Here is a 26,101-nt window from a genome sequence, read left to right on the forward strand (position 1 = left end):
TCCCGGACCCTGGAACCCCGTGGTACTCCTGTGGTCGGTGTTGGTAGTAGTGAGTGTCGCGGGGTCAGGGCTATGTCAGAGCGGGGCGTGTGCCGACTGCCCATTATCCCCACACGTGCGAGGTTCTGCGCCTCTAGGCGTGGGTCGCCGGACCTGGCTATAGCCACAGTCCTGGACCCTGGAACCCCGTGGTACTCCTGTGGTCGGTGTTGGTAGTAGTGAGTGTCGCGGGGTCAGGGCTATGTCAGAGCGGGGCGTGTGCCGACTGCCCATTATCCCCACACGTGCGAGGTTCTGCGCCTCTAGGCGTGGGTCGCCGGACATGGCTATAGCCACAGTCCCGGACCCTGGACTTGGCTATGGCTATAGCACTAGACCTTGGACCTGGTTGTAGCCACAGCATTGGACCCTGGACCTTGTGTGTGTACAGCATTTGTAAATAAGTCAGCGAGGCGATTCAAAGGGGGCGTTGGATTATAGAACAGCGGAACCTCAATAACAAGACCCTCGATAACAGGTGGCCCTGAATTACAAGTGTTATTTTCTAATACTCTTGTTTTTTATTGCTCTTAAATTAATTATCGTCCTGTAATCCAGCTACACTAGGAGGTAACGAATTGTGGATATTTATAGGCATGCACTGTGGGTGCGATACTCCCTGGTGTGGATTAACGTCCGCACGAGTGCGTACTACGACTATCCACAGTACTATCCTGAAAATTAGACCAATTCGCATACCAAGGCAAAAATGTGGTTCGAATTCCACTATAAACTGTAGGTCCCTTAGTTGCCATTAGCTGTATGGGCTATTAATTAAGGTGGTTTTAGGGAAAGCGATTCCACCCCCCCCCCCCTCTCCCATAACTTTGAAACAACAGCCGACAGCTGATATTATACAGGGTGTCCCGTAAGTAAAGAACAAAAATGTATAAGCATAGAACCAATGGGGCAGAATAAACCCCAAAAATCCAAAATAGCAGATATCTCACTACCAAGGCATTTTTGGAAAACATGTTATTCTTGATTTTCGTTTTATTTTGACCCATTAAACCTATTCCTGAATTTTCTTGTACCTAAAGGACACCCTGTAGATTAAGCTAAGCAAGCAGTGGGTGAACAAAGAAAGCTTCATCCTAAACCGCTTACATTTTGTGAACGGACTATAGTGCAGCTTTTTTAACAATCCTAGACTACTACACGGTGTTTGTCATGTAAAGGTTATGTACGTGGTAGAGGTAGGTCATGGGTACCCTACGTCCGTTCGACCGTTCACCGCCATTGTGACCATGTTATTGTTTACATTGAGTTGTGGCGACCTAAATAGATAACGCCAACACCTTTACATATTGTTTACGGGAATTCAGTGCGAGAGTATGAAATGTTTGCTACGATTTCATAAGATGAGTGGAACTCCAGATTTGGTTTCGACGAGTTTCTGAAGTAAGTTAAGTTTATACGTTTGCAGATGACGTCACTTTTGTCCATAGATTTTCCGTCCAATTGTAAAACCAGAAGGTTTTTTTGGTGTGCCTTTTAAAGTAATTTTTTCAGTAATTTACTCCTATACAACCAAAAAGTCTAATCTATGGTATTTATATTCATAAAATGTCGGTTACAATACTGTATGAAGTAAATTGTTTCTGAGGTTCAGCTGTAATCTTTCTTCGTTGATTGATTTTTAAGTTAGGCCTTTCTTTGAAAATACACCTTCGAAGCTCAAACCCTCGTTGTAAGTTTTTAATATTTTTAAAACTTTACCATCGTTAATTGTTTAATTAATACCTTGTATCCTTTTCGATTGGTTTATTTTTTCTTTGATAATACTGTACATGCTTAGGCCTAGACACTTTTTGTTTATCATCAGATAAAATGTGTAGTATCCCACCTAAGACCTTGTTTTGATTGATTTGCTTATGAACTTGTCTTAGGTATAATTGTATGTTTTGTATTGGTGTTATTGTTTTAAAATGTGTGCAAGTTGAACAACTTTGATGTCACCAACCCCTTTTGGGTAAAATACGAAAAACACTAAACAAAGTCTGCAAGAAAACATTGTTTGTTACTGCTTCTTTGTATTATGCTCTATTTTCACTTAGCATGAAATAACGTGTTGAACACTTTTTAGCAAGTTGCTATAAACAGCTGTTCGATGACGATGAATCACAGACCAATCAGAAGGATCTGAGCGTCTCCGTTCACTTCTCAAACTGTTGCGTCTTCATCAGATGGATTAGGATATTGCACCCGAGATCTAAGTAGTGATGATGATAACCGGTAACTCCACTTTCACTGGTTATGTTGTACCGGGGACACTGGCGGAACCATGTGCCGCTGGTGCCGGTACTGCGGGATAACGGTGCTGACCCGCTCCAGCTGCAACTAGACTGCTTGCCGGGACAAAGGCACTTCGTAGCGTTTCATTATTGCAACTGTACTGCACTCGTGCAAGCATCCGTGGTTCTTACTTAATACGATTCACTTAACTTCTGAAGGTCCACTGCAATGGTTGTAGGATTTACGTCATGTCTGTTGGTGCACCTGGATTATGCAAGGGTTGACGTTATTGTATGTTGGCGCCCCTGGATTATGCGAGGGTTGACGTTGTTGTATGTTGGTGCACCTGGATCATGCAAGGGTAGACATTGTCTGTTGGGGTACCTGGATTATGCGAGGGTTGACGTTGTTGTATGTTGGTGCACCTGGATTATGCATAGGTTGATGTATGTTGGTGCACCTGGATTATGCATAGGTTGATGTATGTTGGTGCACTTAGATTATGCATGGGTTGATGTTGTTGTCAATTGGTGCACCTGGATTATGCATAGGTTGATGTATGTTGGTGCACCTAGATTATGCATAGGTTGATGTCGTATTTTGGTGCACCTGGATTATGCATAGGTTGATGTTGTTGTATGTTGGTGCACCTGGATTATACAAGGGTTGACAGTTGTATGTTGGTGCACCTGAATCATGCAAGGGTTGAAGTTGTATGTTGGTGCACCTGGATTATGCATAGGTTGATGTTGTTGTATGTTGGTGCACCTGGATTATACAAGGGTTGACAGTTGTATGTTGGTGCACCTGAATCATGCAAGGGTTGAAGTTGTATGTTGGTGCACCTGGATTATACAAGGGTTGAAGTTGTATGTTGGTGCACCTGGATTATACAAGGGTTGAAGTTGTATGTTGGTGCACCTGAATCATGCAAGGGTAGACATTGTATGTTGGTGCACCTGGATTATGCAAGGGTTGAAGTTGTATGTTGGTGCACCTGAATCATGCAAGGGTAGACATTGTATGTTGGTGCACCTGAATCATGCAAGGGTTGAAGTTGTATGTTTGTGCACCTGAATTATGCATGGGTTGATATTGTTGTTTATTGGTGGACACCTAGATTACGCATGGGTTGACGTTGCCTGTTGTGCAGCTAGATTTTGCCAGGATTGGTGTTATTTGGGGTGGTTCACTGTGATTATTAAAGGTTTTAAAGTGCACCTGGGTTATGTAAGAGTTGGCAATATTCCTGTTAAACACTCGGGTCGGGATAATGCAAGAGTTAGGTTTTATTTCTATTAGTCCACTGGGATCATGCTAAAGTTGTCGTTATATCTGTTGATCAGTTGGAATTATGCAAAGGTTGGTATTTCTGATTCGGGTCTATAGGAATTATGAGAGGGGTTGTAGAAGGGTTGGCAATCGTAATTCGTAATGCTTTTTGGTTACCTAGATAGATGATATAATAATATTGTAATCATTTTCTTGTGTTTTGAAAAATGTTAAACTTGAAGTGCCAATTTTAACATTGAATAATCGTGATTTTTTTACAGGTATTTAAAGATTTACAACTCTATGAAACCTAAGATCTTACCTTTTTGGTTACACATTGTTCAAAATTTGTTAAACTTTAGTTGCATTTAGTTAAAAAAAAACTTGGTAAATGTGTTTTTGTGAGAAATCTATAGTAAGTTGATAGCGAAAAAATATCATGATTTTTTTTTTTTTTACTACATTATTTATGCTAAGACAATAATTAATGACTGGATGACATGTTTTGTGAAGCTTAAAATTGTAGTGTATGGTAACCACCCGAAAGTTGTTTGCTAACTATAAATTGTGTATCAAGTGGAAGAATAGAAACGTACCAAGTAATTAATAAAAAAATATTTTTTCAGGAGACTGAAATTGGAACTACAGGCTGCGAAACAGAAAGGAGCGATCAAGAGTGGCGAGGGAGCGAGTAGCGCACGGGCGTGCGCGAGGTGCCGCGCAGAGCTCGGTCGTATCATCAACAGAGGAGCGTTCTGTCGGTGGTGCAGACACAGGGTGTGCAAGAACTGTCGGGAGTACACGACCAATCAGACGTCCGACTGGCTGTGTACAGTCTGCTTCAAACACATGTCAGTAACACAGGGTTTTCAGATTTAAATAGTTTAGGTCTTCAAACCCTAAAGGAATCAGCTATCAAGAGTAAGGTAACCAAAACTTTATCTCTATGCAAGTGTAAGTGAATGCAACTTGGTTGTTAGCTGTACCTGATAAAGGCTACCTCTTGGGAATCAAGGAATACCTATTCTCAAGCTTATTGTTTATCAGAACTGTACGCCATTACCAATTGGTATGATCAATGGCTGGTCAATCTAATTTCTTGTTTCATCCCCAGAAGGGACAGCCTTGTAGTTCAAGGGCTTTATTTTAATATTGGTATAGTTTATCGAATTTTACCTATAGGGAAGAAGCTATTACCTTAGGTGGCAAGTTAAGACCTAGACCCAAAACTGATTTAATTTTTCATTTTAATATCCCCACATCGTTATTGTCTCCCGCGGTCATGGCAAAGCCCTGAATAACCCCCGCGGTAACGCAACATCATCGTCTTCCGCGATTCCTGAGGGGGAGCGGTTGTCCCCTTCGCCCCCTCTAGGTCCGCCACTGTCCCCACTCCCCAGAAGCCCAAAAAACAATTTGTTCAAATGTTTATATGTTGTGGCACTCAGCATCCATTGGTAATTGACAGGGTTTGAACCCAAGACCTCGGGGACCAATTTCACACAATCTACCATCAAACTAGTGCGCTCTCATATCTATTAGAAATGCATAGCTTTATAAACATAATTAGCTATTGGTTATTTATTTAATAAATTTAACAACTTGGAGATGTTAACTGAGGATGATTCTTGCAGGGAGCTGACAGCTGCGTCCGGGGAGTGGATGAACCAGTTTGTGCGGCGGCCGAGCAAGAGGCGAGACAACCGCATCAATGCTGTGGAGACGGTCAAGCGTAGCCTACAGCGCTCTTGGACTTTCTCAGGTAACTGATATTGGTCTAGACTTTCATACATATGAACTCTCACAGTTTTAAGAGAAATCATCATAGTCTCAATTTGGCGTGATTTGGACCGCAAGGGCGCCGAGTTTGAGATATGATGGGTCATGGGGGTGCCTCAGGGATCTTAGGACCGTTATTGTTTTTGATGTACATTAATGATCTACCTAAGAATGTTAATCCTAGTTTGTTGTTATATGCTGACGATACGACAGCCATCATTAAATCTTTGATCAGAGGAAGATGCATAAACTATCGGTCTTGAGTTGATGACAGCTTCTATTTCAATCATCACAGTGTCGAGTTGGGAATTACTCTAGAGTGACTGTACCAATACTATTTCTTTGACACCTCTTTAACCAAGATATCAACCTCTCGCACATTCCTCCTATCCAAGGTGCAAGTTCTCATATGTAAGTAATTTCAATATGATTTTCACTTACATAAGATAGTAGTTCTGGTACATCGAGATGTTCAACAAACATATCATTTAAGAATGAGGAAGCCTTTTTAAACTGAGTTGCGTTGTCCATGTAACCTTCTTCGGAGCGCCCCTTCTTCCCACAAACCTCCTGAGAGACACAGTAAAACTAGTTATTGGAGATCTCTAAATAAACAGCTCGTGTGACTAAACAGGTGAATACACAACTGTAAACTTTCAAAACAATTATAGAATCTCACATTTTTACATAAAGCACAGTGTAGTAGTCCTGTAAATTGAGAAAGGTATACTTTCAATCACCTTTGCAAGGCTAAGAAACTGAATAACAACTATTCTCAAATTTATCAGTTTTATTAAACTTATTCAATGCAATATCATCATCTTTCACGTGTGGGTCATCTTTAATACCAACAGTCTCCAACTGCCATAAGTTTTTTAAGTTGTCACCTCTACAAATATTGATATCATACTATTAAGTTTTTGGAGAGATATAGGTGGAGCTATAGGAGAGCAATAGGTTGTTGAGTTTTACTAGTGTGAGAAAATGACACATTACATGTACATGTACATTAGAGAGAAATTTTCATCATTAACGTAAGGCCCAGTTACGATCCAACCAGTTTTCCTATTCACTTAGTATAATTGTGGTGAAGTTTCTATCTTCTGACATTATCTTCTAAATAATGTCAAAATAGTAATCGTTCCCTATTATTAGATTAATGTTTTGTGAAGTAAACTGGCCGTCTGATAACTTAAATTTTGAATAGGAAGAAGCAATTGTATTGAAGTTTATATTGGTACTAGAAACTACCTCCCCAGTGATATGAGTAACAAAGTTTCCTGTTCGTTAACTGTAATCAAGCATCTGTTACTTGAGTCTCAACCGTTTTGGATTCACGATTGCCGACCGTAAGTAAAGAAAATGTTTGGCAGTATTTACCCTTCAAACTCAGTTTAGAAGCCGTTGGACGCATAAGATCTTTGACTGTCGCTGTCAAAAAGTACACCACAATGCGTTTCTTGGTTGGTAACAGCATTACGCAAAGTAATAGTTGCAGTTTGAAGAATAACACTCTCCGATATGAAAATTAAAGAAGCCTTTCCTGCATTTACAGATCCCATGAGTGTTAAAGTTAATTGTGGGCAATCACTAGAAATTTGGTCTGTTGGAAACTGTTTGGTACATAAACTTCTATGATTGTTACTCTGCTGTTAACAGTAAACACACATTTTATGTAATTTACAGAAGTTCACAGTGTGTCCCTTACTTAAACATACACAGCACCTACCTGGAATTGCTTTCTTACAATTTATATTTTGTACATTCCAGTGTTTGACTTCACAAAAAATACAAGTTATTTTATTGTTTCCCACGAGAGAGTGGGTATATGTTTGTGTCCACCGGTGTGTATACATTGGGAGCAGTATAAGAATTATTAGAGTAAGATGAAGTGCTTGGTGTTGATCCCGTCAGTAGCTCTAACTTATATTGAATCAAAATCAAGTTATTCACAAGATTACACAACACTTTAACATCCAATTCCCTAGAAATATTAATTTCTTTAACATTAAAAACAATTTCGTAGGGTAACTTACTGAATATTTAAGAAACAAAGTAGTTAGATGAATCGTCTTCACCCAAAGCTTGAAGACAACACAAATTTTGTCAAAGCCTCGCCTTAGTGATACTCTAGCACTGGCTGTGATAGGTGGCTTATCCATGTAGGCACAGTAATGAGAATTGACTATTACCTGTTTGTTAGAATACCTGTCTTTCAACAAGTTAATAGCAGTCACAATTCAGTTCGGTAATGAGTACAGGTGAAGTCCAGTGATACAACGTTTGGCGTCACCCTTTAATTGGACCACTAAATAGTTTAACTTATTAACTTTGACTATGAATGGCAGACTCAAAGCTATCCCAAAACTCCTGCCACCGTAGCATATCCCTTTGGAAAGTTGTAAAACAAACTCCGGAGGTTGAATTGTACTGGTTTTGTACGGATGGAAGTAGCTGAACGGATGACATCAGGCTCTGTCGGCTGTGGGTTATTAGTTTGGGAAATATCTAGTCTTACCGTAAGTTGGTAGGATTTCCTCGAAGTCCATAATAATAGTTATGAAGTTATCCTTTGTGGAGGGTCCTTTCCATTGGTTCATCTTCAGTTTTTGGGTTGGTGTCCAGTTGTTCTTGAATTTCTTCCACCTTCTTTACAAAGCTAGTACAAGTCTGTATTCGAGTTTGAAGTTGTAGCTCTGCGAAGTCTGTGGTCTCCAAGATCTCTGTGGTTTTTATAATAGTTATCTGTGTCGTCAGTCACAGTAAGGCAGTTTTCAATCGAAGGTATCATCTTGAAGTCATTCTTGGTTGATTGTTTGGTCGTAGAAGTAAAGCCAAAATTAATAGTTAAATAAAAGAAAAAATTGAAAAGTGTAAGCAGGAAACCAAGCTCTTACCATGTCGTGAAAAAGGATTAGCTGTTGGTATTTGGTTTACCTGCCATACCTTTAGTTGTAAGTTAATAGAGCTAAAAGTTTAATAAAAGAAGAGTCAAAGTTTTGTATCAACATAACACTTAATCATAAACTCTTCATAAAATTTACAATGTTAAAACCATTTCCTTGGTAACCAAAACTAAACAAAACAAAATGCAAACCACAGCTGTCCAAAGGCATCATTGCAGTAGCAACAGCTTCCTTGCTTGGATACAACTATCAATGAATGTAAACCTTATAAGAAGCGGAATGCTTTTGGGGGGAAGTCAGACTGGATTTTGCCGCTGAAAAAAACTTTGTGCAGCCACCACTAGGTAAGCGCTACCCTCGTTCTCTCTCCCTACGCCAATTCTTTGTCTCACTCACACTGCTGTGGTCCCATTGACACCGCCGAGCGCAAGCAGTAGTGGCAATTTTCTTACCTAGCGGCAAATACTTATCACAATTGAAAAATTCCAGCCTGAATTTTTAACAGGGGCATTTCTCTTATAAGGTTTGTATACATTGCTACAATTTTTATATCAGACATCTTAGAAATCCAACCAGTATATTAAATAAATAGTGGCCTATTAGCAAGTGGCATTAAAATGCTCTACCTGTTATACAGTATATACAATGAGGTGGTTGATTTGTTTTGTAGAAAATCGTGTTGTGTTTTGTTGGACCAATTTTTGTGGTGTCGCTTATCATCTACAATTTTGCCGTAATGGATGCTGGTTTTCAATTTTATGAGTAGCTTCTTGGCACTTCTCAAAAAAAGACAAAAATTATTCAATTCTGTTTCAAATCAACAGCACCCTCAGAGAAATATGCTTGTAGGATCATAGAATACTACACTCTCAAGAATTTATAAAATATGTATAAAAATGTATCAACAGAGACCAGTACATTTGTCCGCATAATCCTTGACAATTCTAATCTTGCACAAGAGACTAATATGGATCTAGATTGCAAATTGTTGTGTAAAGAATAAACCATAATTATTGCAAAATATCAGCAGTCATAAACTCTTACTTTGAGCAGAAATAGACTCATTTAAGGGAAGTATTGTGTGTACATGTTGTATCATTGACTATTAAATACTGAAGTTGACATTCCATCTATTCAGGCCCAATGTTGCCATTTTTTATTAATATAAGAACACAGTTTAGTGAGTCGGTCACAAAATGTGTAGAAAAGCAGGTGACAGTGCAAAAACTTTGCAAGCTGATAATTACTTTTCCTACAGTTACCTAACAATGTACATGTTCTCTCACTGATTTGAGAAAGCAAAGTGGCCAATTCGCTCATCAGTGAGACAATGTTAACATTGTCTCACTCTAATTACTTTGTCTCACTCCAGATTTGCAACGTGAAGGCACGAAATAGTGAGCGCGTAACATGCAGGCAACGTCGTATGCGCGCGAAATACGTTGGCAGCACTGGCTGTAAATCAGCTGGTCAGCTGTTGTACTGTTGTATTTGTCACTTTACATTAAATGTTATATTAAAAGTTCACTTCTGTGTAAAAATAGGTTATGTTTCTTCACAAATTTATTTGTTTTATGGTAACTGTAGGAAAAGTATAATGTGCAACTCGAGTTCAAAGTACAATTGCCTCACTCGAGAAACCATTCCTCACTCGCCTACGGCTCGTGAGTAAGGATTTCTCTTGAGTGAGTCAATTGCTCACTTTTCTCACTAGTTGCACAAATAACTATTGTTGCTGTGAGCGATACAATGTTAGCACTATGTGTAGCACTAAGAATGTTAAACCTTTCATTTGTTCAAAATAGGCACTTCTATTAATATTTTTCAGTCCAAACATTTCTTGATTACCTGAAGTTAATGTAAAAAGTATGATTGCAGATGCGACAGCTTCGCCGTGGGCTGCTCTGAGGAACTCGCCGGAGATGCGAGCCTACAGCAGCATGCCTCGACAGAAAGATTTCGAGTTCATCGCCCGCACCGCCTTCACCAACCAACTCAACAAGTCCGAGCCAAACGAACAACACGATCAACTGGAACCCAAAACAGACTCCGACAAAGAGAATGTTTCTGATGCAGAAACGTCTGCTGAAAAAGAAAATGTGGATGAAAATGTTGTTGAAGAAATTATTGAGGGAAGTGTGATCCCCTTGACATTTACCGACAATGAATCCAGCATCGGAAGTCCAGTGGTACACAAGCGTACGTTTAGTGAGAGCACTTCGGTAGACCAGTCCTCAATCGGCAGTCCGATCATCGAGAACCGATGCTTCCATGACAGCCCTGCCGCCTCCTCCGGTGAGAGCCCCCTGGTGGAGAAGAGGGTCATTGAACCCATAACTGGCACTGTGTTTCGCAAAGTCACACTCAAAAAGCGTCGAGTGGACACCCGTCATTTACCACCTGGTGAGTTGGATTGTTTTTCATTTTTAGATAAGTAAGGTACAGAGGAAACTTCTTTATATTGTGACCGTGCGCTTTCAACTCTAGTATTTTGTGCCCAGTGAGCACTAGGTGAAAATTCCTATCGCACAGGGCACAGGGTCTTCCTCCACCGTGAGTGTTGTAGTACATGTCGAACTTTTCCCTAGTGCTAGACACCATTTAAGTATACCATTGAATGCTTCCTCTGTACCTTCCTCATCTGTGGTTGTGTTGTACATATGGGTGCTTGGGAACTTTAATAGTGTTATGGTATAGTACTGTTTGCATGGGTGATGGTTTAATCCTTTGTCACTTTCTACCTTGTACTGGTATACTTCTTGATTTTCATATTCTCAGCATATTTATGTTTGTTACATTAACTGTAAGTGTATTAGGTGGAAAATATTTAGAAATGTTTAGGGTTGACATGCAAACAATTCTCTAAACACACTATAAATAGTAAAATACATATTTTTCCTAGAGAACTAATTCAAATACAGTAGCCCTTAAGAACATTTGGGGTGTGTTAATAGCCTAGTGGCCAGCATCTCAGGTCACTATTTTTATCAACTGCTTACTAGATTGCAATAATCACAATACAGTATTCCCAAGCAGGGCCGGTTCTAGGAATTTTTCAGAGTTAAGCGAACACCCGAATCAGCGCCACTTAGGATTCCCCCCCCCACCCCCCCCCCAAACCATTAACACAACCGTATTTGTGAAATTTTCCCAATAATTTTGGGAACATCTTTTTTAGAAGTTTAAGTTAGAAGAATACTTGCAATATAAGATTGTTTATTATTCGCAGAAATTTAAAATTTTTACACTTTTACTCATCATATAAACTAAACTTTATCAAAACCAAGGCCACACTAAAAAAAACAGGCCGTCATGTTCGTCAAGCATGACGTCACGATAGAAGACGGCAATGACGTAATGTTTGCCGTTTGTGATCAGCTGCTTGTTTTAATCTTTCTTTGGGAAATACATAAATAAATACCTACGTCATTGCCGTCTTCTATCGTGACTTCTTTGGGCTGACTGGACTCGCCACCAGATGATTTAAACAAAAATCTACCTACACATTGATTTGGCTTGTTTTTTATCTTCCTGTTCCAAATTCGCCTTACGATTTCTATAATAAGTGCCAGACCTTTTATTTTTTTCTGCCATTGTTTTCTTAGTATCGGCTCGCAAGATGTTTTACTCATTTATTCAGTTTATACTTTCTTCTTATTTAATGCGCTAATTATAAATTAAACTTAAAACACTAATTCACTTATCAACAATCATGAATCATCAAAACAACGCCAATACGATACCGATACGTATAAAACTAAAAGAGTGCAATAAAACGTAATGCTCTGCTCTAGGACAAGAGAAAGAAGGGAGGGAAGGGAGGGGAAAGTTATCTGTTGTGACAAGTGGTGTTGTTTTTATATATCTATGGTGGCGCTGCGCGCTTGCTTATCTCTTCTAGTTAGTATGAGTGAGTCGTGAAATGAAACCCACCGGCGCCGCGCCGTACGCTGCCAAGCGTCAGCTCACTACAAATCGAAACTGCAAATGGCATTGAGTCCTTGAGTTGTAGTGCTAGTGCTGTACAAATATACACATTTTTCAAGTGCTGTTGGTACAAACAGAATAAATGCCTTTTATTGTGGTATACTTGGACTCTGAGCGAAAATAAACAAAATTACAATGTTCACGTAAAAAAAGTTGTCCCGTTGGCGCCACGGCGCCATATGCGCCATATGCGCTTTTCCGTGGCGCCATATGCGGCCGCGTAGTTCGCGTATGGGTTAAACCGGCCCTGTTCCCAAGCTTGCTAAATGTAAAGATAAATAATAACACAAAACATAAACGTAATACAAAACATATAACGATATAATATCAATTGGCAGTAGGGAATTGAGAGAGCAACTTCTCATTTTTGCTTATTCTTAGTAATTAGTTGATATAAAGAATGTCTAATAATCTGTGAGGCTAGTCATAAAACTTTGTAGTTAAAGTACAAAGTTTCAAATGTATGAAAATTGTAGTGTATCAGTAACTCCTGAAAACATGTGAGTGAAACGGGAATCAAAGTTTCAGTGTTGTTTAATAGTGGTCTAAGAATTGATTCAATGTGTGGGTATTTGTAAGGCAATGGTGGAAATGGCTAACCTGGAAACGATATTTGTAAAGCAATACAAAATATTGATACAAAATATTGATTAAAAACTACAATAAGTACACAAGTTTGCCAATTGCACAGTAAAATAATTGATTTCAACATTCTAAGACGTAACTAAAAAGTCTTAATTATTATAGGTAACGTTATCCCTGGTTTTATATAGTACAGTAGAGTCCCGCAAACTCTGCGTAATGCGGACTGGAAGGGTGCAGGGTTATCGGGAGCTGAAGTTAAAAATAAGAACAATACAATTTGTAAAAAAAATTCATTGTGTAGCCCCTGAACTGTTGATTAGACTAAAATTTAAGGCACATACCTTCAAGTCCACAGTTCATAGATGTATGGTCAAACCCACTACATGTTTCGCCTATACATAGGCATTGTCAAGTGGTCCTTCAAGAACGTTTCGTCCATTGTAGACTCGTCAAAAAACATTTAAATAAATACACAAAACACGATACATTGTACGAAACATTTAACACTTAGTAGGCCTACTATTTACCGGTCGCGGTACGGAGGCGGACTGGCTGGACTTATGTAACCCCGACCCCTTCTCCGTTATCAGTCGTACTGCAAAGGTCAAACTGTTCCTGTCTATTGTTGTGAGCTATTATGGCGTTAAAAATAGAATGGGATTTGAAGTTTAGCTGGTCATTTAAAATATGGTTTTTATTGTGGATGTCTTGGAAACTTTTATAGATTTCAAATTGTTCTAGAGAGTCTTCTAATTTGTTACCTTTGTTACAAATGTGAAGGATTTCCAGGCTATTGTCAATTACATCCACGGTGTGATTGTTATCCAATAAATGTTGGGCAAAAGTGGATTTTTGTTTGTCTGCTCTGGGGTCGGGGCGATGTTCTTTGTGCCGTTGGGTGAAGGTCCTGCCAGTTTGTCCGATATAAAAATCAGGACAATCCATGCATTTTAGTTTGTAGACCCCAGACTTGTCAAGCTTATTTTTATCAGTAATTTTATTTGACAGAGATTTTATTGTCTTATTTGTGGTCCTGAAGTTAAATTGAAGCCCATGTTTCTTTAAAACTTTGTTGAGCCCATTGTGAGCTATGTGGCTGTACTCTATACAAATGTATTTCTTCTCAGGTTCATCTGATACGGGTTCATTTGGTTTGTTCTTGAATTTCGTTACTATTTTATCTACGATGCTCGGTTTGTATCCATTGGAGATAGCAATATTTTTAATTATGTTCAGTTCTTTGTTGTAATTGTCAGGTAAAAGCGGAAATTTGAGTAGCCTGTAGACTAGGCTATTGTAGGCGGCAAGTTTTTGAGAAATAGGATGGTATGACGTGGCGTGTATTGTTTGGCTTGAAGTCGTGGGTTTTCTATAAATACTGAAGTTTAGTTTACTATTATCCTTCTCAATAGTCATATCTATAAAATTGATCTTATTATTGAATTCTGTTTCTATCGTAAACTGTAGTTTGGGTGCGATGTTGTTTAGGTAGTTTAATAATAAGTTCAGTTGTCGAGTATTGCCATTAAACAACATAATGGTGTCATCGACATAACGGTTGTAAAGGGTGATCCTGTTTCTGTATTTATTTGATTCGGAGAAAATGAATTTGTTTTCTATGTGATTAAGATAAATACCAGATAGTATTCCAGATAATGGGGAACCCATCGCAAGACCATCAGGTTGGGAGTAAAAATTGCCATTGAAAGTAAAATAGTTTTGTCTTAATACCTCCGTTAGCAGCGCCATTATTTCATCAGGAGATTCCGATAACATTGTTGGGCTATTGGTTAGATGTAGTTTTACTATCTCCAGTACCAGGGGTGCCCATCCCCCCCAAAGCTCATGTCGCAGAATCCCCCCCCCCCAAATTCATTGTTTAACCCATGCCGGAAGGTCTGGCGGCTAACCCATAGTTATGTTTATAATGCGGGGAGGGAAGGGGTGCCCCCGACACTTCTTTAAATTTATGGGAATTTAAGCGTTTGAATCAAACTTTTAACCAAATTTAAATGGACAATTCTCCTTTAAAACACTAGTAGCAAACTATTTGTTAGTTTAGTTTTAATTTAAATGAGTTGGATTTTTAACATGCACACAATTTGAATCAACATTGGCCATGTAGTTTTTTTAATCCGATTTTCCATAAGTTATAGGTTTTAAAAGGGAAAATCACAAAAGTTGCAATAACTTTTGAACCATAATTTTTACGGCATAGAGGGTTTATACATTTTTTGTTATGACAAAAAAATGTATACTCTTTGACTATGGTCAAAGAGTATAACATGTTAATTTTTAATCAAAATCGTTCGGGCCAATTCTGAGAAAATTTTATTCATTCATTATTTTATAGGGTTTTATTGAATATCACTATTAAAAATCCAAAATGAAAAAAAACATCTGGAGAGACCATGGATTGGTACCTAAAATACCAAATTTCATCAAAATCGGACTCGGACCACAGGCGTGGTCTGTAGCTCTGTACCATACATACACACATACACACACACAGACAGACACACACATCACTTCGAAAACCACTTTTTTGGGATCAGGGTTTTTAAATAAACAATTCTTTTACCATATTAAATTGTAGGGGAGAGAGTACTTAAAGGTATGTCAACAAGTTTGAGATATTTTCTAAATTGCCCTTTAATCCACTTCTGAGTTTGGTCCTTTTTAAATAAGTGTAAAATATTCAGTCTCAAAATATTACTAGGCCTAAACTTAATAATATATTTCGTGCCTAGGGCCAAAATGAGGTTTTGCTGGTTTGAGGTAGTTTTTAAGTTCGATACGAGGTCGAGGACTTAAAACGATCGAGAACTGCAAAACCATTTCAGTCCGTGGTACGAACGCTATTATTCACCACCCCACACTATACCCTATTACCACCAATTCACCTCAATGATAATGCACTGCTCACTGATTACACAACTACAACTTTAAGGTCATGTGGATAAATAATTTGAGGAATCAGCAAAAATAATAATAAATAGTTGCTAGGCAGCGGTGACAATGAAACAACTCTATTGCAATGCTATTGTGTATTTAAAGCGGGCAGCTGATTTTGCGGCCCTAGGGATGTAAAAACCTGCTCAATCCCCGAATGACGATGACAGCTGGCATGGCCTGCAAAACGTAACTTTCAGCCACAAATTAATGTACCTATATGTAAAACAGTTAAAAACATCATAGTGTGGTAATATAGTATATTACGTTACTACTCCTGAATCCCGTGCGAGACGAAGTCGAGTAGTGTTTTTTTTTATACGAGTCCGGCCAACACATTTTGGACGAGTGACGTACGATAGTTTACGCCATACTACTAAATCCGTTCAAATCCCTATATTACCACCAACTAAAGGACTAAAAATCACTACTCATAGAGGTTATTTTTTTTGTTATAACCACTCATTGCCACCCAAATACAGTATAATCAGCTGATTGGTGTCCGGCAAAACTCATTACAGTACAGTAGTACTGTATGAAACCCCATTTGATTAAGGACAAACAGCTGTTTTCTGGACTAAATCCTTGCATGGGAAGTTCGTCAGTGTAGCGTAAAAAAATAATTATATATCTATGCTAAGACTAGTAAAATTTGTTTGAAGCTCTTTCTAGATTCAAGAAAAGACAACAACAAATACAATTTAATTAATCCAGAATCATGTGTTTCAGTTCTTGAAGTTAACGTCAAAAACCTTAATTAAATTGTCACAGTACTGTATGTCAATTTCTTCCAATGAATAAATGACCCAGGCATAATTATTTGGGAGAGCCAAAATATTATCACAAGCTTTCATGTTGTTGTTCATGTTGTAAAAATAGCAAAATTATTATCATTATCATAATACTGGTTTTTTTATGAATCAAGAATATATTATAATAAACAAACCTAAAAAACCATCAATAGGTCCTCATCCTCAAGGCAATGAGACTATTTGAGAATGAGTTCATAATGAAAGGTAAAAACAAACTCAAATTGCAGATACAACATTTAATAAGCCAACCATAATCCTTTGACAGCAGTTGGCATGGAGTTTGTTCTCACTGTCAAACATGATACGAGTCAGAAAGTGGAAATCCACATAAAAGTATCTATATATTTGATTGCAATTATAAAATGATTTGTTAATCAAGATAAAATGTCAAACGGGATTTTGATTGCATAATTACCCCAGTAATAAATTAAGGAGGTCGTAAAAATTATCTGATTAATCTTTTATGTGCTTTTAACCAACCACTGGCTTGAATCCCCCCCAAAATCATAAAATCCCCCCCAAATAAATTTCTGATGTCGCATTTTGCGACATCAAACCCCCCTGTGGGCACCCCTGTCCAGTACTTTATCAATGGGGACATTGGTATATAAGTTCACAACATCGAACGATGCGAGCGTGTGGTGCATTTGAATGGTTATGTCTTTGTCTTGGTTACCTCTTTCAATCCACTTTTGCCCAACATTTATTGGATAACAATCACACCGTGGATGTAATTGACAATAGCCTGGAAATCCTTCACATTTGTAACAAAGGTAACAAATTAGACTCTCTAGAACAATTTGAAATCTATAAAAGTTTCCAAGACATCCACAATAAAAACCATATTTTAAATGACCAGCTAAACTTCAAATCCCATTCAATTTTTAACGCCATAATAGCTCACAACAATAGACAGGAACAGTTTGACCTTTGCAGTACGACTGATAACGGAGAAGGGGTCGGGGTTACATAATTCCAGCCGGTCTGCCTCCGTACCGCGACCGGTAAATAGTAGGCCTACTAAGTGTTAAATGTTTCGTACAATGTATCGTGTTTTGTGTATTTATTTAAATGTTTTTTGACGAGTCTACAATGGACGAAACGTTCTTGAAGGACCACTTGACAATGCCTATGTATAGGCGAAACATGTAGTGGGTTTGACCATACATCTATGAACTGTGGACGTGAAGGTATGTGCCTTACAATTTGTAAGCTAATTAACTACTTCTTTTATTTATATTTATATTACAAGTCAGTTTAAGTCATCAGATATAGTAGGCCTACAACAAACCATTTGTACGAGCTGAGAATGATTTGACTTGAGCTGGCTTGAGTCCATGTTTAACTCGGACTCAAAAAATCACTAATTTTCTGAGCCAAGATAATGGAGTTATCCAGACTGCCGGGTTATCGAGTGCCGAGTTTGCGGGACTCTACTGTATACAGTACACTTCAGAATTTACTGGCAAATAAGTAATCCAAATGTAATATTGCTTACTGGTTTGATGATAAATCACGATCAGCTGTATTGAAGTAAACAAAAATCTGCCGTAAATGGCTTCTAATGATATTCATATGGAGAACTTTACGTAATATCTCATTTTGTGTAAAAATTTTGGGAATTTCACTTTCAAGACCCTTAATTTGAGCCCTCTGCCGTCGTTCTACAGCTTCCCAGTCGCCCACAATTTTGACGCAAAGAATCTGCTTACGTAATTAATATATAGATGTTCTATGAATGTCAAACACAAAATACTAATCACAATTAGTATCACAATTAGGCTCACTCCAAAGAGGCCCCTCTATTCTGATTATTTTGTTGCTAAAGCTTAAGGGTTAATAAATACCTGTGGCATTGATTCAACTCAATGAACTCAATCCTTTCTTTTCAAAGATCCCAAATTGTTATACTATCGTGGAAAAATAATGAACACGAAATTAAAAATCACTAAACCGTCCTCCGTCTTAAGAAAATCATTAGCATCCCATGCAGCAGTGGATATCTCCTGCGATCGTGCCGAAATAGTTGTACATCTTCTGCTTTTGCGGAAACAACATCATGGTATCCCGCAGTTGAGGCAAAATCATGATTTTCGATTGCAAAATCATCACAAGACGCTTTCAGCTTAGAGGATTAATTCTTGGCTTGATTTGGCTCAAGGATCAAGCCCCTTAACAGATTATTGTTGACATTCATTGTTCAAGAGAAATCAATTTCCTTTGAGGCCCCATCCCAGGCCGAGCACCCGACAACTTAGGTCTGCTGTTAGGGAAATACGCTCCTGTACAAACCTTGAATTTAATTCTGTGTCTGCTCGATGATATAGCTTTCCAAACGTTCTATGTATCCTCTGATTTTCTTCTCTGGTTCTGTAATCATCAGAGTCAAAGTTAGGCTGATAAGTTTCATGTCGAACCATAGACAAGCATTTGGTACAGTTACCAAGGTAATAGACCATTTTTGTGGCCAAGTGCCTTTCGTTCTCTAAAATCCCAAACAATTTGTGAAAACCTAAATCCTGTCGTTACAAAGTTTAAACAGCTCTCTGATCAAAGTTGTGACTCTTCTTTAGGTTTGTGGAGAAGAGCTCGTAAAGCACGTAATTGTTTTCTATTCAACCAATTGTCTAATATTCTGCGCACAGACTCATGATCGATCTGGGATCTGTCCCTACTTTAATTTCCAAGAATTGCTCCAATCCACATTGCTCCATATTGAGTGCCGTATTCAGGGTACTTGCGGCCCTAGGTCCAATTAACCCGAGCGGCCCTCACCCCTTTAGGTGGAACTTCCGTGCGATTGCTGTTAAATTGTGAACGTCTCCTGCGATCACGGGGACGTCATTGTCACCCGCAACAGTGGCAAATTGTGTAATTTTGAAAACATTTTTTCTTAAGTTATAGTTTATGTACAAAAACTCTGTGACTCTCGTTTGCTTTCGCTTTGGCCTTATATGTCTAGTGGTAAATTCGGCAGTGTGCACATCATTTGGAGGGAGTTGGGTACCGCCTACTACCGTTGTTAGATTGAAGATTTAGGTCATGTTTCTATTGACAAACATATCCTAAGATTTTGCCAAGATTGTGTTGAATCATTGTTTGGATTCACCAATAATTTGGCTAGCAGTTGCAATAGTGGATGGACTAATCCATATAATTTCAGGTGGGAAGTATTGTAGGATGGGTAATTTTGGGGTGGACATATTTTTATTATCTTCTTACCAAAGTCTTTTTTATGTAAGCAAATTTATATTTTCTGATTGATCGATACAGTATCTTGAACTTAACTGATTAAAACTATCAATATCTCAAGTGAAAGCCTTTTAAGTATTCTAAGACCAAGTTATATAAAATAATTTAAATAAAAATAGAGTTACGTATCATTGATTGCAGATAGGTACTAAAACGATTGTAATTATGGTTGATTCCTGATTCAGCAGTGTGATTTAGGTAGTCCGATCTTAATAATCAATAGCTCAAATGAAAGCTGGTATTTCACTTAAGGTTTGTAGACCAAAATGTATAATGTAATTAGAACTGCTGGAATACATCTTTAATTGAAGTGAAAAAAAATCTTTCGTCAAGTAATACATTAGATAAATTAATGACGATGCTTGATGACAAATATGTGCTTGCATAGCTTTATTTTAAAACCAAAATTATGAAAATCGTGCGGGTAGAAGAGCCCTCCTCTAAACCATCCCCCGCTTGCGAAACATTGAACTCGAAAAAAAACAGATTTAACTCCCATAAGAAATGTACAGGGAGGCAGTTTGTGTATAACTCAAAATATACGTCAAAATGAATGCCGATGCTTGATAGCAAATCTGCGGTACGTCCATACCTTTAGTTTAAGGCCAAAATTATGAAAATCGGCCGGGTAGAAGACTAACCCAACTCGGAAAAGAAAAACCAATTATTTTTATAGATGGTAATAATTGCTTTACCAGTATGCATGCATAATCTAATCATACGAAACGTGTGTTAATAATTCAACAGCTTATTGTTATATTGTTATCTAATTAATTTTTCTTTGATTAAATGTTGTTGTTAACAATTTGCACTTGTGTTTAAAGTGTGTTCCTTATGTTAAGTGTGTGATTCTAATGTTATGTGCTTAAACTGTACCATTAAAATTAGTGAGTAAAGTAGTGTATGGATTTCATAACTATTATTTTACTAGAGACCAATGTATTTAACCACAACGGGTACTGTTGCTAGTCTTGAATAAGTGAGTTTACTATCAGAAAATATAATTTGTCAAGGCTACTTAAATTAAGGTATTAGTAATAGCAAAATAAATTAAATACTGTCTAAAATAAAAAGTATTATGGATGCTAACTTTCACTTAGAGATGAGACAATCAAGATGAATGAATAACAGAACCATTATTAAAACTTGTACCACATTTTAGTAGTTTTTTGTTGCTAAAAAGTAGTGGTATACTTATATAGTGTGTTTGATGCAAGGAATATTAAATGTGACTAATTTAAAAATCTCTCACAAGTTTTAAGCTTCCTGTTTTAAGTCTTGCTAATTCTCAGTTTATGACAATCGTGATATAAGACTTGTAAAACCTTTGCTACGGTTACTTGTTGAATTAAAATATTCCATTTTAGACAAGGAATTAAAAATGCCTATTTTGAAACCTGTTAAAAGTTTTAAGCTTCCCCCTTGACATTTTGTTTAGTTTACCAGAAAGTTAGCGTCGTGGCAGAAAAAGTTTGCACTGGAAAATAAAAATCCTGTTACTAATTTATATCATAGGTTTCAAAACATTCTGTTTGAGGTACCAATGTTTGACCATGGTACAGTAGATGTTTGCCTGGGTCCCTGTAGAGTGTAGAGTGACAGGAAGAGAGGTGGTTGACCTTCATGGTTGGTCGCGTCTACTCCTGTACAGTATGTCCCTCAATACCAACTATTCTTTATAGATTGTGCCCGAGGCAACCTAAGAAGCGATTCAGTTAGAGGTTCCAATTTGAAATTGGTAGCAATGATTTTTTATGTGAGGCGAACAGCTGATTTTAAAGGTGTGCATTGTTATTCAGTGTTCAACCTTTTTCAATAGTAGTAGAAGCACTGCAAAATTATTTTGGTAACCATAACCCCACCATATTTTTTGGCAATAAAAAACCGATTGGTAAATTTAATTTAACCGAATAGTGTTGGATGTACCCCATATACAACGAATACCCCATATGTATTGTGGTTGGGTGTACCAATATGCAATGTGTCCGGTCAGTGGTAAATATAGCTCAACCGCAAGCTTTGTTCTGCTAAATGGTTCCCGGATGATTAATCTATGGTTTTAGTGGTCAACATTGGTGTGCAAGATAATGAATGAATGAATGAATGAATTATTTCTTTATTCCAACAAATTATTTACAAAATAGGTACACAAATATTTAAAGGAAGAACAGAAAACATAAGTGAATTTAAAAGAATGGGATGTTACACCACTAGATATTTACCTTTTCTGTTACTTAAAGCAGAATGTTTATGCAAAAACTACAGATCAATTCCACACCTGAAGGATTCCACACCTGAAGGTTCATAGAGTTATCAAAAAATTGAAAATTGTAGCGTTATTTAACTTAAATCTAACTTAAACTTTAAATTTGACAAGATTGAAACGACAAAGCCATGGAAAATTTAATGAAAAGGGTTTTAAGTCTATGAATATCATTATTTCATTTAATGAATGATATGATAATGATCATTTATTTGCACATAATATACAAACTTGTGAAAATCACATGTACAGGTGCTTTGTCTTGATTTCTTAAAAATTGTTATTGCGAGTTCTTAATAATTCTAAAACGTAAAGTACTTCCTAAGATGTTGAACACAGTTTAAAATTTAGTGCTACAATAAAATTTAGTAAATCTAACAAAATGGGAACAAAAAAAAACAACAGAGAATAACTATATGAACAATAATTTACGATTCTGACACAAAAAAATTATTCCCGTAAAGTAGTTAAAGATGATAAAACATATGAAAGTAGATAATATAAAATAATAAAACTCGTGCTAAATGACTAGAACCACTAGATTATATTTCAGCATCAAACAAGAAATCTTGAACTTTGTAGTTAGGCCTTTCCAATAAATAATCTTTTAACATTCTCTGAAAAATATTTCTGAGACGCTTATTTCACGTTGTTTGGTAATTTGTTAAAATGTATCATTCCCATGTAATAAATACCTTTTTCTAGAGCATTGCTAGGGTGGTGTTGATAAACCAGTAAATTTTTATTTCTTTTGTTGTAATTGTGTTGGGGTTTCTCAGTTGAGTACCATTAAGGATTTTCACATTTCTAAATAGGTTTTTGGCTGTGTTAAAGTCATAACTCTCAAGATTTTTATTTTGTGTTGTAAGTACTTTTTTAGGAAATTCAGTACCACCCTATAATCTTTTACTATTAATACAACAACTTCTGTATCCAATAGTCAATGCTATAATACTATGCCATATTTTATTAATGAATAAAAATAATGAATTCTGTGTGAATTAAACATAATCTTTTAAAGGTAAAAGGTTACTGTATTTCACGTTTTGCCTTGCAAACAAGTTCTATACCCTATAGAAATGCCTAATTTGTGCTTAGGTCCCCTCATATGATTATTAGTGTGTAATTCAGCCTATCTAATGAGCTTCAAAATCTCTCTTCAGGGAAGAGGAAGGTTTGCTTTGATTATTGAACAGGATTAATAGGCTCATTAAAAAGTGTTGGGAGAGTGAGTGCAGCAGCCCGCTGCGGTCCGATGGCTAGTTACTGTGGAAACTAGAAAGCAATGAGTGTGACAAGGGATAAACTTGTTTTCAAAACCTTTGAGATGTAACAACAGGTTGTTTACAATCTGTTTATTTGAATGTGGAAGTAAGGAGACATGATATACATTTCAGTACACTATAACAAAGTACATTTGTCATCATCTGGCCACTCAATCCCAAGCTGATTTTTGGCCTCGCCAACAAGTTGTCTCAAGACTCCTATGTCGTCTGCCATGCACAATTCTCCAATTCTTCTTACATCTCTAGCCACTTGGTTGCTCCATCTTAATCCTAGTGTGGGTGTCTTCTGGTCGACCTCTCCACACCCTTCATATTGATGCATCTTCCATCTTCTCACATGACCAAGCCACCTAATTCTTCTACTTCTTATCACCACCTATCTGGTCTTCTGTACAGGTTCCTGAGTTCTTTATTGTTCAGAGTCAACCCCACAGACAAACCCCATCTTGAACTGTTGGTCCATATATTCTTTTCAATATTTGATTTTCAAACTTAATTAACTTCTCCTGAATATGTTTTGTAGTGTTCATATCTCTGAACCATAACTATAACCAATAAGCAAGTCTAATCTGTTTCTTTTTATGTGTAAATTTAGTCGTATTTACCAAGTACAGTAAACTCCCTCTTATCCGGACCTTTTAACCGAACTACACTTGGCGGAAATGACATCTCTTTAACTGGACTAGATCGGCAGGAAGTGGGCAGTACTGAAACAACCGTTCTCGTGGAAAAGATTTGAGACCAGTGATCACGTGTCTAAATACAATGCTCTTCTAAATTTAAATCAAATACGCATTTAAACAGTCCGTTTTAACTAGTTTTTGGGGACGTTGGCTTAACCGGAAAACCCGTTATCCGGACTAGCCTCTAAGAGGGAGTCTACTGTTTGAGAATACTATGCAAACCGTCTGATTCAGTTTCATACTAAGATATTTCACTTTATTTGCTTATGGAATTGTAATGATATTTCCTGTAACTGGAGGGGGGGGGGTCACAAAATGGAGAATAACCATAGTAAGTCCCTGTACTCCCTCAGACAAATTGGGAAAAATACAATTGTATTAAGGGTAAAGATAGATTCCCAAATAGAATTAATATTTTATAAATACATGGTAGATATGTACTATTTATCTCTAGAGGATTTCATTAATGTACCTAATCAGAATACACTCTCAATTACACTTTATAAATCTTATACACCTTCAGCATAAATTTTTACCTCATATGCCGAAGAGATTTCATGTGGACAAATACAGTAATGCAAGAAGCCATATAAGACTCAGAGATTCAAGTGTTATGGTCCATTAGGTTGAAGGTTGAAGGCCAGGAAGCTCCTCCCAAGACAAAAGTACCTCCCATTTTTATTGCTGCATTTCCACTGAAAATTGTGCATGCTGTGTGGAATAAATTACCTAAAGGAATCAAACTTAAACTATTTACTAGTTAATGTCAAATTATTTACTACAAGACAACAAGTAACCACAATCGATACATGGTTTCGATACATGCTTTCGATACATGCGATCGTCAACAACGAAAATTTACAACTGAGTTGAGAACAGCTGATTTTTTACTCCTTAGGATCGAAACAATGATTTTTACTCCCTAGAGAGAAAAAAATCCACTCATGGATCAAACCAGCTGTTTTTGCTGCAGTATGACAAAAAATCCATTTTCATAAACTGTTTTGTCTTTTGTTTACAATCTGACTGTGGTTAAACATCCAACTGGAATATCAGCTGTTCACATTTTAAACCGTTATAAAGAAAGTTGGTTAGCTTCAGTGAATCTCTGCTAGTAAACTCTAAAAAAAACAAATGCTATGGGGCTGAAGCTCTAAACGAAATTATCTCTACCATTTGCCACTCCACTAGATCATAAGCTTTAAAATGGCACCTCAAATGATAAGAGCTGACTCGCTTTGTTCATTTTGAACAATCTAATCCTAAATATGATATGTTGGTCCTAGTCCTGCATATTTACTATGACTTTATTAATCAAATCAAATCAAATCACTTTTATTCCACAATATACTACAAAATTTACAATTTTTCAAAAAATAAAATACAAATATATATAGTCTTTAAACATTATACAGTTCATTGTTTACGTAAAATTAAAGTAAAATTAAAGTAAAATTAAATTTACAAAGTTATTAATAGTATAAACTTAAATATTAGTTGAAATATGTTTTCTCCGGCTAGAATAATAACTAATGTAATAATGGAAAGGAGTCTACACAGAACTCAGTGGTCTGTGCGTAGACTCGAGTTGTTAAAAATTATATTTTTTGAGCTAATTTGCAATTAAAGAAAAAGTATTAGTTTATTCTATTGTCATAGGTTATGCTTGCTTAGGTTTATGTTTAGGTGAGATTTCATTGCATTTTAGTTTATTTTCAGCTGTTTCTACAACCTCAGGTTTTTCATACTTTAATCCTCACATTTATTTTGTTTATTAGCTGTTGTAACTGTGCAATTTGAATACGAAATTGGTAGTTAGATCCGTTGATGTATCTTGTATATTTGTTTATATTTCGTGTGTTTCCTCAGTGGGTTCAGGACTCTACCAGGTTCAGTTGTAGGTAGTCTTGTTGCACATCAGCTGTTGCTAATCAATTATCTCGTGTTTTCCCTCTGTTAACGAGCTCATTTAGTCACGCCGCGGATCAGCTGATCAGCTGTTGCTTCACGAACTTTCATTGTTGAACCATTAATGAGTTTGGTTGGTAGT

At 37.1% G+C, this 26,101-nt stretch overlaps 1 protein-coding gene across 3 annotated transcripts in view; it reads left to right on the forward strand.

Annotated features, from left to right (window-relative positions):
* The window catches only part of LOC128993517 (uncharacterized), an 80,536-nt gene that overhangs the window by 12,547 nt on the left and 41,888 nt on the right, over window positions 1–26,101 (forward strand). For all 3 annotated transcript variants that reach the window (XM_054417477.1, XM_054417494.1, XM_054417486.1), the window contains exons 3-5: window positions 4,173–4,397; window positions 5,181–5,308; window positions 10,110–10,634. In XM_054417477.1, coding sequence (XP_054273452.1) covers window positions 4,173–4,397; window positions 5,181–5,308; window positions 10,110–10,634 — 878 coding nt within the window. The remainder of the gene's footprint in view (window positions 1–4,172; window positions 4,398–5,180; window positions 5,309–10,109; window positions 10,635–26,101) is intronic.

Source organism: Macrosteles quadrilineatus, unplaced genomic scaffold (genome assembly GCF_028750875.1).
Source record: "Macrosteles quadrilineatus isolate MER2022 unplaced genomic scaffold, UCM_ALF_1.0 Scaffold_1__1_contigs__length_201487025, whole genome shotgun sequence".
NCBI classification, from domain to species: domain Eukaryota; kingdom Metazoa; phylum Arthropoda; class Insecta; order Hemiptera; family Cicadellidae; genus Macrosteles; species Macrosteles quadrilineatus.